General features: G+C 51.1%; 1 protein-coding gene across 2 annotated transcripts in view; it reads left to right on the top strand.

The window, feature by feature from the left end:
- Positions 1-3,239: 3,239 nt before the first annotated feature.
- The window catches only part of SIAH2 (siah E3 ubiquitin protein ligase 2), a 200,541-nt gene continuing 188,769 nt past the window's right edge, over positions 3,240-15,011 (top strand). The window contains exon 1 of one of the 2 annotated variants that reach the window (XM_073579070.1): positions 3,240-3,776. In XM_073579070.1, coding sequence (XP_073435171.1) covers positions 3,387-3,776 — 390 coding nt within the window. In that variant the 5' untranslated portion in view covers positions 3,240-3,386. The remainder of the gene's footprint in view (positions 3,777-15,011) is intronic. The other variant, XM_073579066.1, reaches the window with a different exon arrangement.

A 15,011-nucleotide genomic window follows, 5' to 3' on the forward strand; every position in this document is an offset into this window, starting at 1 on the left:
CTGTGTAGTGTTTTATTTCATTAAAAGAACTTTCTGGCTGTCTTTTTTAATCCATTAATAGCTATAGGATTAGTAATGGATAGGCGTATTATAGATAGACAGATATATCTATCTATTATTTAATATTTGTCTATCTATAGATCTATTATTTATCAGTCTGTCTGTGTAAACATTCTTCACTGGAGTTTATAAAATATGAGGTTGGACAAAAAAATGACATCACAACTCTTTTTTTTTGTTGAATAATAGATCTTTATTTAGGTTACAAAAATGCATACAAATCCACATAAAAAACGCACCAAATCCACGCGAATTTTCTCATGCGTTTTCTGCCAAGAGATGCAGAATCAGTGCAGAAAATTCCACAGGCAAATGCACTGTCCCAATAGGTGATCGGCATCTCAGCCTCCTGCCCCGCCCGGCACAGAGCAGCAGGATTCCGGCATCTCCGCCTCCTGCCCGGCGCAGCACAGCAGGACCCCGGCATCTCAGCCTCCTGCCTAGCCCGATGCAGCACAGCAGGACTCCGGCATCTCAGCCTCCTGCCCCGCCCGGAACAGCAGGACTCCGGCATCTCAGCCTCCTGCCCCGCCCCCAAAACTGCAAAGCAGGACCCCGGCATCTCAGCCTCCTGCCCAGCCCGATGCAGCACAGCAGGACTCCGGCATCTCAGCCTCCTGCCCCGCCCGGAACAGCAGGACTCTGGCATCTCAGCCTCCTGCCCCGCCCCCAAAACTGCAAAGCAGGACTCCGGCATCTCAGCCTCCTGCCCCGCCCGGAACAGCAGGACTCCGGCATCTCAGCCTCCTGCACCGCCCCCAAAACTGCAAAGCAGGACTCCGGCATCTCAGCCTCCTGCCCCGCCCCCAAAACTGCAAAGCAGGACTCCGGCATCTCAGCCTCCTGCACCGCCCGGCACAGCAGGACTCCGGCATCTCAGCCTCCTGCACCGCCCGGCACAGCAGGACTCCGGCATCTCAGCCTCCTGCGAGGCCCGTGTGGCGCCCCTGAGGGTTCAGTTGCCACAGAGGTACTGCACCTTCTCCTGAGGTGTTGTACCCCACCATCCAGGTAACCAGGTAAGTTGGAGGCTCCTGACCACGCTCCAACACTTGCATCCCACACAACACGGTAGTTCAGCAAAGCCACATTGCGGCTCCCTGCTTGGAGTGTAGCAGAGCATCTTTGGTGGCTCCCTGCTTGGAACACGAAACGTGCTGGGAGGCGGGTGGAGTTAGAATACATAAAAGAGTGGGAATGTTTATGAGTGGAGTTCAGTTGAGTGGAGAGAGTGAGGAGTGAGGATCTCTGGGAGAGGGATGGAGGAAGGAGGTGCTGCAGCAGATCTCAGTGACCTGGGTCTGCTGGCACGGGAAAGGAAAGAAAGAGAAAGACATTGAACAGAAACATGATCTTCCATGGGAAGGAAAGACTAGTACGGCACGTAGGAGAAAAAGGGAACAGAGGACGTGGGTTAGGAGAGAACCCTGCCTAGAAGTTCTAAGCGCAAGGCCAGGGCCCGGTCCCTGAGGTTGTATGGATACTAAGGGTCCTACAGCAGACACCGGTGGAGTAGTGGGCTGTAAATGCACTACTCCCATCTAAGACTTGGGGGCACAACAACAACTTGGATAGTGAGCCGGGACTTAGGAGTAAGGAGTACCCGAAGCAGGCTACAGCTGTCTGCCGTACAAGTAGAGTTCTTGGGAACATCTGTCAGGAGGCACTCCAGTGTAACTCAGTACTGGGAGTACTTCACACTTAAAGGCGCTATAGAAGAGACGTTTAGAAAGGCACATGTTGGCGGAGTGTTGGAAGGGAACATTCCATCTGACCTGGAGGTTGACTGAGTCCCTGACCCAGAGGACACTGCAGGGAGGCAGGCACCTGTGTGTACTACAGACTGTGAGTAAAGCTTTGGAACTACAAGCCCTGGTGTCCTCCATTTATTCCTGTGCCAACATACCCTTTACCGCTACATCTGGGTACCCGCTTCTACACTGCCTGCGCCTCTCCTCTTCCCCCACATCTACACTGCCATAGGGTTACAGCTCCACCTGTGGGGAGCTTCACCATCTTGGCTGCAACACACCACCAGTCCCAGAGGATCTGCATGCAGCGTCGGCCTAACATCTCACTTGCCGAACACCACAGGTGGCATCACGAACTATTCATTCAATCAATTACATTTCACCATTTCAATTCTCCAATTACTTGGGCGCCCAGGGCCACGGACCGGGTCACCGCCGCTGTGACACATCCCGCTGACACCGGCCCGGTACCGAGTGGACCCACCCGCACCCGCACAGCAGGACTCCGGCATCTCAGCCTCCTTCACCGCCCGGCACAGCAGGACTCCGGCATCTCAGCCTCCTTCACCGCCCGGCACAGCAGGACTCCGGCATCTCAGCCTCCTGCCAGGCACAGCACAGCAGGACTCCGGCATGTCAGCCTCCTTCACCGCCCGCCACAGCAGGTCTCCGGCATCTCAGCCTCCTGCCAGGCACAGCACAGCAGGACTCCGGCATGTCAGCCTCCTTCACCGCCCGCCACAGCAGGACTCCGGCATCTCAGCCTCCTGCCAGGCACAGCACAGCAGGACTCCGGCATCTCAGCCTCCTGCCAGGCACAGCACAGCAGGACTCCGGCATCCCAGCCTCCTGCAACGCCCGGCACAGCACAGCACAGCAGGACTCCGGCATCTCAGCCTTCTGCCAGGCACAGCACAGCAGGACTCCGGCATCTCAGCCTCCTGCAACGCCCGGCACAGCAGGTCTCCGGCATCTCAGCCTCCTGCCAGGCACAGCACAGCAGGACTCCGGCATCTCAGCCTCCTGCCAGGCACAGCACAGCAGGACTCCGGCATCTCAGCCTCCTGCCCCGCCCGGCACAGCAGGTCTCCGGCATCTCAGCCTCCTGCCAGGCACAGCACAGCAGGACTCCGGCATCTCCTCCTCCGTCATCGCCAATATGGTCACATGACTTCATCCCGGGCTAAGAAAACAAAGTGAGGTCACATGACTGGGCTGTACCATGTGACTCGGTGTAGTATCGGCACCACAGCGCCCGCACCCTGTGCAGTGGACACTTTCCCGACAAGTTTGTTTGCCACACTGACAGCTGACGTCACATCCTGAGACCTAGTCATGTGATTTTAGCAAGCTCCGCCTCCGCTGCTCTATCACATGGCGCCTGTGACGTCGGCGGCGATGACGTGTGAAATGTTCCAGAAGGTAGGCAGAGCCGTGTCGCCACTGGTAGCGCTGGAGGGGCGGACTGTGTAGGAGCTCGGTGAGCTGAGCCGTTCTGCTCCCTCCGCTGTCGGGAAGTTTCCTCTCTGCTTCCCCGGAGCGCTCCGCCAAGTTCCATGGTTGATTCGGACAGACATGAGCCGCCCGTCCTCCGCCGGACCCTGTGCGAGCAAGCCCTGCGGTAAACAGAAGCCGCCTCCGCCGCACACACCATCCCCCGCGGTCACCAGCACCACGATATCTGCTGCCTCCGGCCCTGCCGCCCCTCCACCGTCCCCGGCGGCGGCAGCGGCGATCCCGGGCCCCGTGTCCCAGCAGCACCACGAGCTGACGTCGCTATTCGAGTGTCCGGTGTGCTTCGACTATGTGCTGCCGCCCATCCTGCAGTGCCAGGCCGGGCACCTCGTGTGTAACCAATGCCGCCAGAAGCTGAGCTGCTGCCCCTCGTGTAGGGCGTCTCTAACCCCCAGCATCCGGAACCTGGCGATGGAGAAGGTGGCCTCCGCTGTCCTCTTCCCGTGCAAGGTGGGTGCTGCTCCTGATTCCCCCCCCCCCCGGACTGTTATTGTACAGGGGTATACCTACAGATGTGGGGCTGTGTACCGGGGTATACCTACAGATGTGGGGCTGTGTACCGGGGTATACCTACAGATGTGGGGCTGTGTACCGGGGTATACCTACAGATGTGGGGCTGTGTACCGGGGTATACCTACAGATGTGGGGCTGTGTACCGGGATATACCTACAGATGTGGGGCTGTGTACCGGGGTATACCTACAGATGTGGGGCTGTGTACCGGGGTATACCTACAGATGTGGGGCTGTGTACCGGGGTATACCTACAGATGTGGGGCTGTGTACCGGGGTATACCTACAGATGTGGGGCTGTGTACCGGGGTATACCTACAGATGTGGGGCTGTGTACCGGGGTATACCTACAGATGTGGGGCTGTGTACCGGGGTATACCTACAGATGTGGGGCTGTATACCTACGGATGATGTGGGGCTGTGTACCGGGGTATACCTGCGGATGATGTGGGGCTGTGTACCGGGGTATACCTGCGGATGATGTGGGGCTGTGTACCGGGGTATACCTGCGGATGATGTGGGGCTGTGTACCGGGGTATACCTACAGATGTGGGGCTGTGTACCGGGGTATACCTACAGATGTGGGGCTGTGTACCGGGGTATACCTACAGATGTGGGGCTGTGTACCGGGATATACCTACAGATGTGGGGCTGTGTACCGGGATATACCTACAGATGTGGGGCTGTGTACCGGGGTATACCTACAGATGTGGGGCTGTGTACCGGGATATACCTACAGATGTGGGGCTGTGTACCGGGGTATACCTACAGATGTGGGGCTGTGTACCGGGGTATACCTACAGATGTGGGGCTGTGTACCGGGGTATACCTACAGATGTGGGGCTGTGTACCGGGGTATACCTACAGATGTGGGGCTGTATACCTACGGATGATGTGGGGCTGTGTACCGGGGTATACCTGCGGATGATGTGGGGCTGTGTACCGGGGTATACCTGCGGATGATGTGGGGCTGTGTACCGGGGTATACCTGCGGATGATGTGGGGCTGTGTACCGGGGTATACCTGCGGATGATGTGGGGCTGTGTACCGGGGTATACCTGCGGATGATGTGGGGCTGTGTACCGGGGTATACCTGCGGATGATGTGGGGCTGTGTACCGGGGTATACCTGCGGATGATGTGGGGCTGTGTACCGGGGTATACCGGCGGATGATGTGGGGCTGTGTACCGGGGTATACCGGCGGATGATGTGGGGCTGTGTACCGGGGTATACCGGCGGATGATGTGGGGCTGTGTACCGGGGTATACCGGCGGATGATGTGGGGCTGTGTACCGGGGTATACCGGCGGATGATGTGGGGCTGTGTACCGGGGTATACCGGCGGATGATGTGGGGCTGTGTACCGGGGTATACCGGCGGATGATGTGGGGCTGTGTACCGGGGTAACTAACAAACACAGCAATGCCGCGCGCTCGGCGTCGCTGTGCTGATCGCTGGTGAAGCTGTCTGTGTGACAGCTCACCAGCGATCACATAGTGACTCACCAGCGATCCTGACACGTTGATATCGTTGTCGGGATCGCTGGTGAGTTGCTTTGTGTGACTCCAGCTTTAGAAAAAGACAGCTGTTGGTGCGAAAGCTAGAAAATGGGAGAAATATAATATGACTGTCAATCGACATCGATCTGGGGCACCATGCAAAATCTCACCTCCTGGGGGGTATCCTTCATCATAAGGAAGGTGAGAGATCAGCCGTAAGCCCCAGTTACACACTGCAATATCGCTGTAAAGTCACCGATTTTGTGACGTTACAGCGATATTGCGAGCGATATCGCTGTGTCTGATACTTGCCTCCGACCGGCTCCCCCGCTGGTTATCGCTGATCGCGCGAGAAGCTCCTGGACCACTCCTCGTCGTCCACTTCCTGCGGCGCTTCCTGCTGTGACGACGAGTGACGCGTGGAGCCGGGCGGGAGGACGCAGGATCGCCTCGTCTGACAGGTAAGTAGCGATCCCCGTCCCCAGCGATGTCGCTGGTGAGATCTGCCTGAGTGGCAGCTCACTAGTGACCACTTAGCGATGCACCAGCGATCCTGACCGCGTCATATCGCTGGTTGGGATCGCTGGTGCATCGCTAGGTGTAACGGTACCCTAAAACTAAATGGGGGGCTTGATGATAATCCCAAGACCACTGGGACCACAGTCACCAAATAAATCATTGCTATCACATTACGCTGAAAAAGTTTAGTTAATATCCTGCAGTGCCCGCAAGGTCTCCCTGCTCTGGAAGGCACAGGCGCAGGTCTGTCTGAAGTTTGCCAATGAACACCTGGATGTTTCTGTGAGTGATTGGGAGAAGGTGCTGTGGTCAGATGAGACAAAAATTGAGGTCTTTGGCATTAACTCAACTTGCTGTGTTTGGAGGAAGATAAATGCTGCCTATGACCCAAAGAACACCGTCCCCACTAGCAAGCATGGAGGTGGAAACATTGTTTTGGGGGTGTTTCCCTGCTAAGGGCCCAGACTACTTCACCGCATCAGTGGGAGAATGGATGGAGCCATGTACCATAAAATCCTGAGTGACAACCTCCTTCCCTCCGCCAGGACATTAAAAATGGGTCAAGGCTGGGTCTTCCAGCAAGAGAATGACCCAAAAGATAAAGCCAAGGCAACAAAGGAGTGGTTCAAAAAGAAGCACATTAAGGTCATGAAGTGGCCTAGCCAGTCTACAGACCGTAATCCCATAGGAAACTTATGGAGGTTGTTGAAGCTCCGAGTTGCTGAGCAACAACGTCAAAATCTTAATGATTTATAGATGATCTGCAAAGAGGAGTGGACCAAAATTCCTTCTGACATGTGCGCAAACCTCATCATCAACTGCAAAAAAGTCTGAATGCTGTGCTTGCCAACAAGGTTTTTGCCACCAAGTATTAAGTCTTGTTTGTCAGAGGGATCAAATACTTATTTCTCACTGCAAAATAAAAATGTATAGAATTTACACAATGTGATTGTGTGAATTTTATTTTTGATATGCTATCTGTCAATGCTAAAATTAACCTACCATTAAAATTATAGACTGTTCATGTCTTTGTCAGTGGGCAAACTTACAAAATCAGCAAGTGATCAAATAATAATTTCCTTCACTGTATGGGGTTGTTACCATTCAGGCTGTCGGTATACCTACAGAGATGGGGCTGTGCTGCTGTACAGGGTGATGGTATACCTACCGAGATGGGGCTGTGCTGCTGTACAGGGTGATGGTATACCTACAGAGATGGGGCTGTGCTGCTGTACAGGGTGATGGTATACCCACAGAGATGGGGCTGTGCTGCCGTACAGGGTGATGGTATACCCACAGAGATGGGGCTGTGCTGCCGTACAGGGTGATGGTATACCTACAGAGATGGGGCTGTGCTGCCGTACAGGGTGTCTGTATACCTACAGAGATGGGGCTGTGCTGCCGTACAGGGTGTCTGTATACCTACAGAGATGGGGCTGTGCTGCCGTACAGGGTGTCTGTATACCTACAGAGATGGGGCTGTGCTGCCGTACAGGGTGTCTGTATACCTACAGAGATGGGGCTGTGCTGCCGTACAGGGTGTCTGTATACCTACAGAGATGGGGCTGTGCTGCCGTACAGGGTGTCTGTATACCTACAGAGATGGGGCTGTGCTGCCGTACAGGGTGATGGTATACCTACAGAGATGGGGCTGTGCTGCCGTACAGGGTGACGGTATACCTACAGAGATGGGGCTGTGCTGCCGTACAGGGTGTCGGTATACCTACAGAGATGGGGCTGTGCTGCCGTACAGGGTGTCGGTATACCTACAGAGATGGGGCTGTGCTGCCGTACAGGGTGTCGGTATACCTACAGAGATGGGGCTGTGCTGCCGTACAGGGTGTCTGTATACCTACAGAGATGGGGCTGTGCTGCCGTACAGGGTGTCTGTATACCTACAGAGATGGGGCTGTGCTGCCGTACAGGGTGTCTGTATACCTACAGAGATGGGGCTGTGCTGCCGTACAGGGTGTCTGTATACCTACAGAGATGGGGCTGTGCTGCCGTACAGGGTGTCTGTATACCTACAGAGATGGGGCTGTGCTGCCGTACAGGGTGTCTGTATACCTACAGAGATGGGGCTGTGCTGCCGTACAGGGTGTCTGTATACCTACAGAGATGGGGCTGTGCTGCCGTACAGGGTGTCTGTATACCTACAGAGATGGGGCTGTGCTGCCGTACAGGGTGTCTGTATACCTACAGAGATGGGGCTGTGCTGCCGTACAGGGTGTCTGTATACCTACAGAGATGGGGCTGTGCTGCCGTACAGGGTGTCTGTATACCTACAGAGATGGGGCTGTGCTGCCGTACAGGGTGTCTGTATACCTACAGAGATGGGGCTGTGCTGCCGTACAGGGTGTCTGTATACCTACAGAGATGGGGCTGTGCTGCCGTACAGGGTGTCTGTATACCTACAGAGATGGGGCTGTGCTGCCGTACAGGGTGTCTGTATACCTACAGAGATGGGGCTGTGCTGCCGTACAGGGTGTCTGTATACCTACAGAGATGGGGCTGTGCTGCCGTACAGGGTGTCTGTATACCTACAGAGATGGGGCTGTGCTGCCGTACAGGGTGTCTGTATACCTACAGAGATGGGGCTGTGCTGCCGTACAGGGTGTCTGTATACCTACAGAGATGGGGCTGTGCTGCCGTACAGGGTGTCTGTATACCTACAGAGATGGGGCTGTGCTGCCGTACAGGGTGTCTGTATACCTACAGAGATGGGGCTGTGCTGCCGTACAGGGTGTCTGTATACCTACAGAGATGGGGCTGTGCTGCCGTACAGGGTGTCTGTATACCTACAGAGATGGGGCTGTGCTGCCGTACAGGGTGTCTGTATACCTACAGAGATGGGGCTGTGCTGCCGTACAGGGTGTCTGTATACCTACAGAGATGGGGCTGTGCTGCCGTACAGGGTGTCTGTATACCTACAGAGATGGGGCTGTGCTGCCGTACAGGGTGTCTGTATACCTACAGAGATGGGGCTGTGCTGCCGTACAGGGTGTCTGTATACCTACAGAGATGGGGCTGTGCTGCCGTACAGGGTGTCGGTATACCTGCAGAGATGGGGCTGTGTTGCCGTACAGGGTGTCGGTATACCTGCAGATATGGGGCTGTGTTGCTGTACAGGGTGTCGGTATACCTGCAGATATGGGGCTGTGTTACCGTACAGGAGTATACCTACAGATATGGGGCTGTGTTACCTTACATGTGGACTCTTTCCTTCTGGGCTCTGCCCTATATGCCAGTGTAATGATCTGTTATTGTGTGTAGTGATATGTGGCATCAGTTGCCAATAAATCTGCCTGTTGCCATGATTTTTTATTTTTTTTGACTAGTGCCAAATAATGTGTTCGGCATTTAAAGGGATTGTCTGTGCTGAAATAAAAATTCTGCAGTCACTTTGAAAGACTACCGGCTGGTGACGGCATGTGGAACACACTCTCACGATTCCCAGGCACCCTGTGGGGGCAGTCATGTGCCGACAACCCTCCTGCACTTTTCTTGTATGAAGAAAAAACAAATGTGACCATTCGGTATGTGATCACCCACCACAGTGGAATCATGACAGTGTATACATTACGTACTCTCACTATTCAGCAGTCTCACAGAGCAAACAGACTTTTTTTTTTTTCTTAAACTAGACAATCCTTTTAAATGGTACATATCTGCATACTACTCTTCAATATGCGTGACAAAGGTCCATGTTGCTCCGTAATGACATAAACCTCAATTAACTAAAGTCCACACGATTATTGTGGCTACTGCCCTCATGAGGTAGGTCTCTGGCCACTGTGTGGATACATGCCATGGCATTCATCAACCTCAGTGATTTGTTGCAATAATTGTATACTGCATGCTATGTGTTTTTGTGGTGTATGGGAGCCTATGACAACATCAGTCTATCCTGGGAGTAGTTCCTATCAGATTGGCATTCAGACTTCGACCATAGCATTGTAACCTAGACTTACCAGGACATGCGCCACGTTATTCAGTTGTGTTGTTGTCATGTTGCGCCGAGGTTATACGCAGGGCTGTGGAGTCGGGAAGCCAAACCACTGAGGCTACTTTCACACTAGCGTTTCCTGGAGTTGCGGAGGGATGCGCACGGCCGCCGTGAAGCTCTTCCCACGGCTGCGCCTCGTCCCGTCAGCTCCACCTATGGGCGCATGACGCTGCATGCGACCTGCGTACCCTCTTTAGCATTGGGTATGCAGGCCGTGCGGAGGTATGCGTTTGCCGGCGCATGCATCTTTTTGACGGTGCGCTGACCTGCGCCAAACGCACCGTGTTGCATTTTGGTGCTCTAGGCGCACTGTCAAAAGGACGCATGCGCCGGCAAACGCATACCTGCGTACCCAATGCTAAAGATAGGGTACGCAGGTTGCATGCAGTGTCATGTGCCCATAGGCGGAGCTGATCGGAAGAGGTGCGACTGTTGGTGGAGCTTCACGGCGGCTGTGCGCATCCCTCCGCAGCTCCAGGAAACGCTAGTGTGAAAGTAGCCTGACCCTGACACCAACTCCTCAATTTCCCTGACTCTGACTCCACAGCACTGGTCACTACAAGCCGAGAGCCTTATCATGACCAGAACAGACATTTATAGCATTTCATAACTTCCCCAAATCCTTGTGAAAACACTGGCAGCACATCCTGCACTGAACTGCTTAACCCAATTTATTATATATTTTAGGAATCTGTCCATTTTATACTGACTCCAACTCCACCAAAATGAACACAGACTACACAGCCCTGGCTATATGCATGCCCAGTGCCTCAGCTACTCGGGAACGATTACACAGGCCTCATGATGGTTATAGTCACTGTGTAGCCTCCGCCTAAAGAATAAAGACCGTGCCGCTGTCATACGTGAGTTGTTTGGTATCTAGTGTCGTCCCCATACAAAGAAATGTGGCTGAGTTGCAAAATTAAACACAACCAATGTATCCATAGCGGTCTGGTGCTTATTGTAGCCATAGCACTGGATAGGTAATGGCTGGCACCTCCACTTATCACCAGGGGCTTGTGCTCTAGGTTCTCCCCTGGCCACAAGCCTGCAACCAGGAGATGGGTGCAGAAGAAAAAGAAAATTAGAAAAATTGTTTCCATCTCCTCTTAAAATGCCCTCATTTCTGTCTGGTTATATACCTTGTTTCACCTGTTTTGGATATGTGAATTATCTGGTCTGCATTTAAGGCTGGAACACTTGAATTGGTGAGCTGGCATAATGCTTTTCCTATTTTAGTGCAGAGGAAGTGCCTCAAAGTTCCTAAAGCGGAATATGAAAATGGGCTTTGGAGAACTCCTCAGCGTTCTTTAGATACATGTGTATACCGGTTGTTTTGTATAATGTTGAATTCACAAATTCGCGTGTCACAGTCGGAGTACATGACAGACTTCTAGGATTATTTGAGGGTGTCTGTTTCAGGTTGGGAGACCCACAGCTGGTCCGTACACAAATCGGGACACATGAATGTCTGAATCCAGCTTTATTCATGTGGTTACATGAAGATAAGGCCAGGTTCATACTGCGTTTAGGCAGCCCGTTTAACGGATTGCGTTACACTGCGGCATAACGCGATGTTAACGCTGCCATAACGAGCGCATCACTAACGCATGCCATAAGCGCAATGCGTTAGCGATGTGCCGTCATTCTATGATGGACCCTCGGACGTGGTCTGCAGCGTCCGAGGGTCCGTCTCTGCTAGCGCAGATGAAGCGTCTGCCCTAGCGGTATAGCATAACGCGATTGTGTTATGCAGTAGCGTTAACGCAATCCGTCAACACTATGCGTGGAACAGACTGCATTAACACAGTATGAACCTGGCCTAATGGCCTATTTATATGACAGACCCTTTTAATATGGAAATACTCCTTTAAGGCTCAGGCAGACTTGCCAAGCTGTTATCGGCAGTTTTCTTTCACTTGCCCTAAATGGTGTGATTTTCTGGGAAAAATAGCCCTGCTACATTCTTTCCTATTTATAGGTGAATAAAAATAAATCCATGCGTTAGAGGATACTGAGGAGAGTCTTTACTGTGGGGATCAGTGAGCACATAACGTCAGCCAATAGACCTCAGCTATCTGGTTTTGCTTCAAGCCCCCGGCATTTGCGAGAACATTTTACTTGTGATTGATCTGTCATAAACAACTGAGGTCATACGTGGCCACACCTGATGTGTTTGCTGTGCGGAGAGCTGCCCTCTGACACACGGAGGTGGAAACGAGCTGGAGCAGCAGCTAGAAATGTCCAAACGTATAATTAGCCCTATCCTTCCATTAGGTCACCACATGCCTTATGTAGGCTCTGTACTGTGGAGCTTTTAATACCCAGTCCTGTTAATGGTTGTGTACTGTTCTGAAGCTCCCTGGAGAGCGATGTTACCACACTATGCAGGGCCGCTTATTTAGGGGCAATTAAAATCCCATTCTAATGTTGGGGTTTTTGTTTTTCCCATCCGTGAGTTCTGTTGTGTATTGGTTGCATTAAAATACTCATTGGTTATTATAATTGCCAGACCTGAATTAACAAGCATTTCTCACCTACTGTGTCCCCCCATTTCCTTGTAGATTGTAAGCTTGCGAGCAGGGACCTCACGCCTAATGTCATTGTTTGAATTGTCTTAACTTGTATTGAATTTATTGTCTGTACATGTCCCCGCTTAATTGTAAAGTGCTGCGGAATATGTTGGCGCTATATAAATAAAAATTATTATTATTATTATTATTGGTTGCTGTCTTTTGCAGTTTCCAGCGCTTCTCCGGTCCTCTCCTGCATCATTGACCACAGCTCTCTTCTGCTGGCTCACACTGGAAACTGGTAGTTCCTGTAAGGCCTGTTTCACACATCATGTGTCCATCAGTCAAAATCCGCCGTTTTGCAAAAAAAACAGATCCGACTTTTTTCTTGGCGGATCCGTTTTTTTTCCCCATTGAGTTGCATTACCGGCGGATTTTGACGGATGGCAATCCGTTGGATACGTTTTTTTGCCAAAATTTTGACGTCCGCCGACATGCCCGAACGGACCATGCAACGTTTTTTCGGCCGGCAGGATCCGCACTTCTCACTGCGCATGCCTGAAAGGCTTCTCTCAGCTGGAAATTTAACCCTAAACTCTGTTCTGGCGGCTGAAAAATTTTCTCTCTCTCAGTTCGGTGACAAACGTTGTGGTCAGTACAGGAACGGATCCGCTATCCGCCATTTTAGCTGATTTTGACTGACAAAAAAAATGTGTGAAACAGGCCTAAGTCTGAGAGTCTTGTTCTGCATCCCATAAACTTATATTGAGGAACTGACTTCAGGCCCAGACAAAAGATGGTGTCGTGAGCCGGCTGGCCACAACTGCGATCACGTGATCCAGGAGGAGGTGGACCTATTGCTGGAAACCTCAGTAGACAGCAAGTGATAAGTATTTTCATGCACACACACTGAGATTTTTAGCAGACCGTGGCAAACACCAGCTTTAAGAAGTGGTTGCGGTAGAACTGTTTGTGCTGAATTTATTGCGGATTTAATCCACAACAAAATTAACAAAGAATTGGCAAGCTGCAAATTTTCCATGTCAGTATCCGTGTAAGGATTGCCAATGGTGTAGGTAATGTTTGTTGAAAGGTCATCTACTTACCAGCTCTATTATTCTACTGCAGATCTTCCACTACAGATATCTGTTGTGTGGACATATTGACACTGAGCTCAAGCTGAAATGTGTCGCACTGCAACTCAAGAACATGTGCTTGTGGCCAAGGTACAGATCATGAAGCACGCTGCTGGTGTCCTAACTGAACTTGACCGTCTGACATGGATGCCGTTGAGGCTGTTGAATTCAGGTCAGGAGAATTCTGTCTGGACCATGAAACGTGGACCATGACACAGTGTGAATGCTGCCTTAGTATAAAAGGGTAAAACCATGAGTGACTTTAGAGCTCAAACCTGTCCTGTCTGAGTGGCAGCACCACTTATCATGTTAGCGATGCAAAGTTTTAACCCTTAACCCCTTCACTACCAAGGGTGGTTTGCACGTTAACTCCCGGTCCAATTTTTACAATTCTGACCACTGTCCCTTTATGAGGTCATAACTCTGGAACGCTTCCATGGATCCCGGTGATTCTGACGTTTTCTCGTGACATATTGTACTTCATGTTAGTGGTAAAATTTCATTCATATAACTTGCGTTTATTTGTGAAAAAAATGGAAATTTCGCAATTTTCCAACTTTGAATTTTTATGCCCTTAAATCACAGAGATATGGCACACAAAAAAACTTAATAAGTCACGTTTCCCACATATTTACTTTATATCAGCACAATTTTGGAACCAAAATTTTTTTTTTGTTAGGAAGTTATAAGGGTTAAAAGTTGACCAGCGATTTCTCATTTTTGCAACACCATTTTATTTTTACGGACCACATTACATTTGAAGTCACTTTGAAGGGTCTATATAATAGAAAATACCCAAAAGTGACACCATTCTAAAAACTGCACCCCTTAAGGTGCTCAAAACCACATTCAAGGAGTTTATTAACCCTTCAATTGCTTCACAGGAATTTTTTGAATATTTAAAAAAAAAATGAACATTCAACTTTTTTGTCACAAAAAAAATACTTCAGGTTCAATTTTTTTTATTTTACCAAGGGTAACGGGAGAAATTGGACTGCAAAAATTATTGTTCAATTTGTCCTGAGTACGCTGATACCTGATATGTGGGGGGGAACCACTGTTTCGGCGCATGGCAGAGCTCAGAAGGGAAGGAGCGCCGTTTGACTTTTACAATGCAAAATTGGCTGGAATTCAGATCGGACGCCATGTCACGTTTGGAGAGCCCCTGATGTACCTAAACAGTGGAAACCCCCCACAAGTGACCCCATTTTGGAAACTAGACCCCCCAAGGAACTTATCTAGATATGTGGTGAGAACTTTGAACCCACAAGGGCTTCACAGAAGTTTATAACGTACAGCGGTACAATTAAAAAATCATATTTTTTCCACAAAATGATCTTTTCACCCCCAATTTTTATTTTCCCAAGGGTAACAGGACCCTAAAAGTTATTGTGCAATTTGTCCTGAGTACGCTGATACCCCCATATGTGGGAGTAGACCACTATTTGGGCGCATGGCAGAGCTCTGTAGGGAAGCAGCGCCATTTGACGATTTTGGCTGGG

The sequence above is a fragment of the Dendrobates tinctorius genome, unplaced genomic scaffold, assembly GCF_039654945.1.
Source record: "Dendrobates tinctorius isolate UK_male_01 unplaced genomic scaffold, ASM3965494v1 ptg000060l, whole genome shotgun sequence".
In the NCBI taxonomy this organism is placed as follows: domain Eukaryota; kingdom Metazoa; phylum Chordata; class Amphibia; order Anura; family Dendrobatidae; genus Dendrobates; species Dendrobates tinctorius.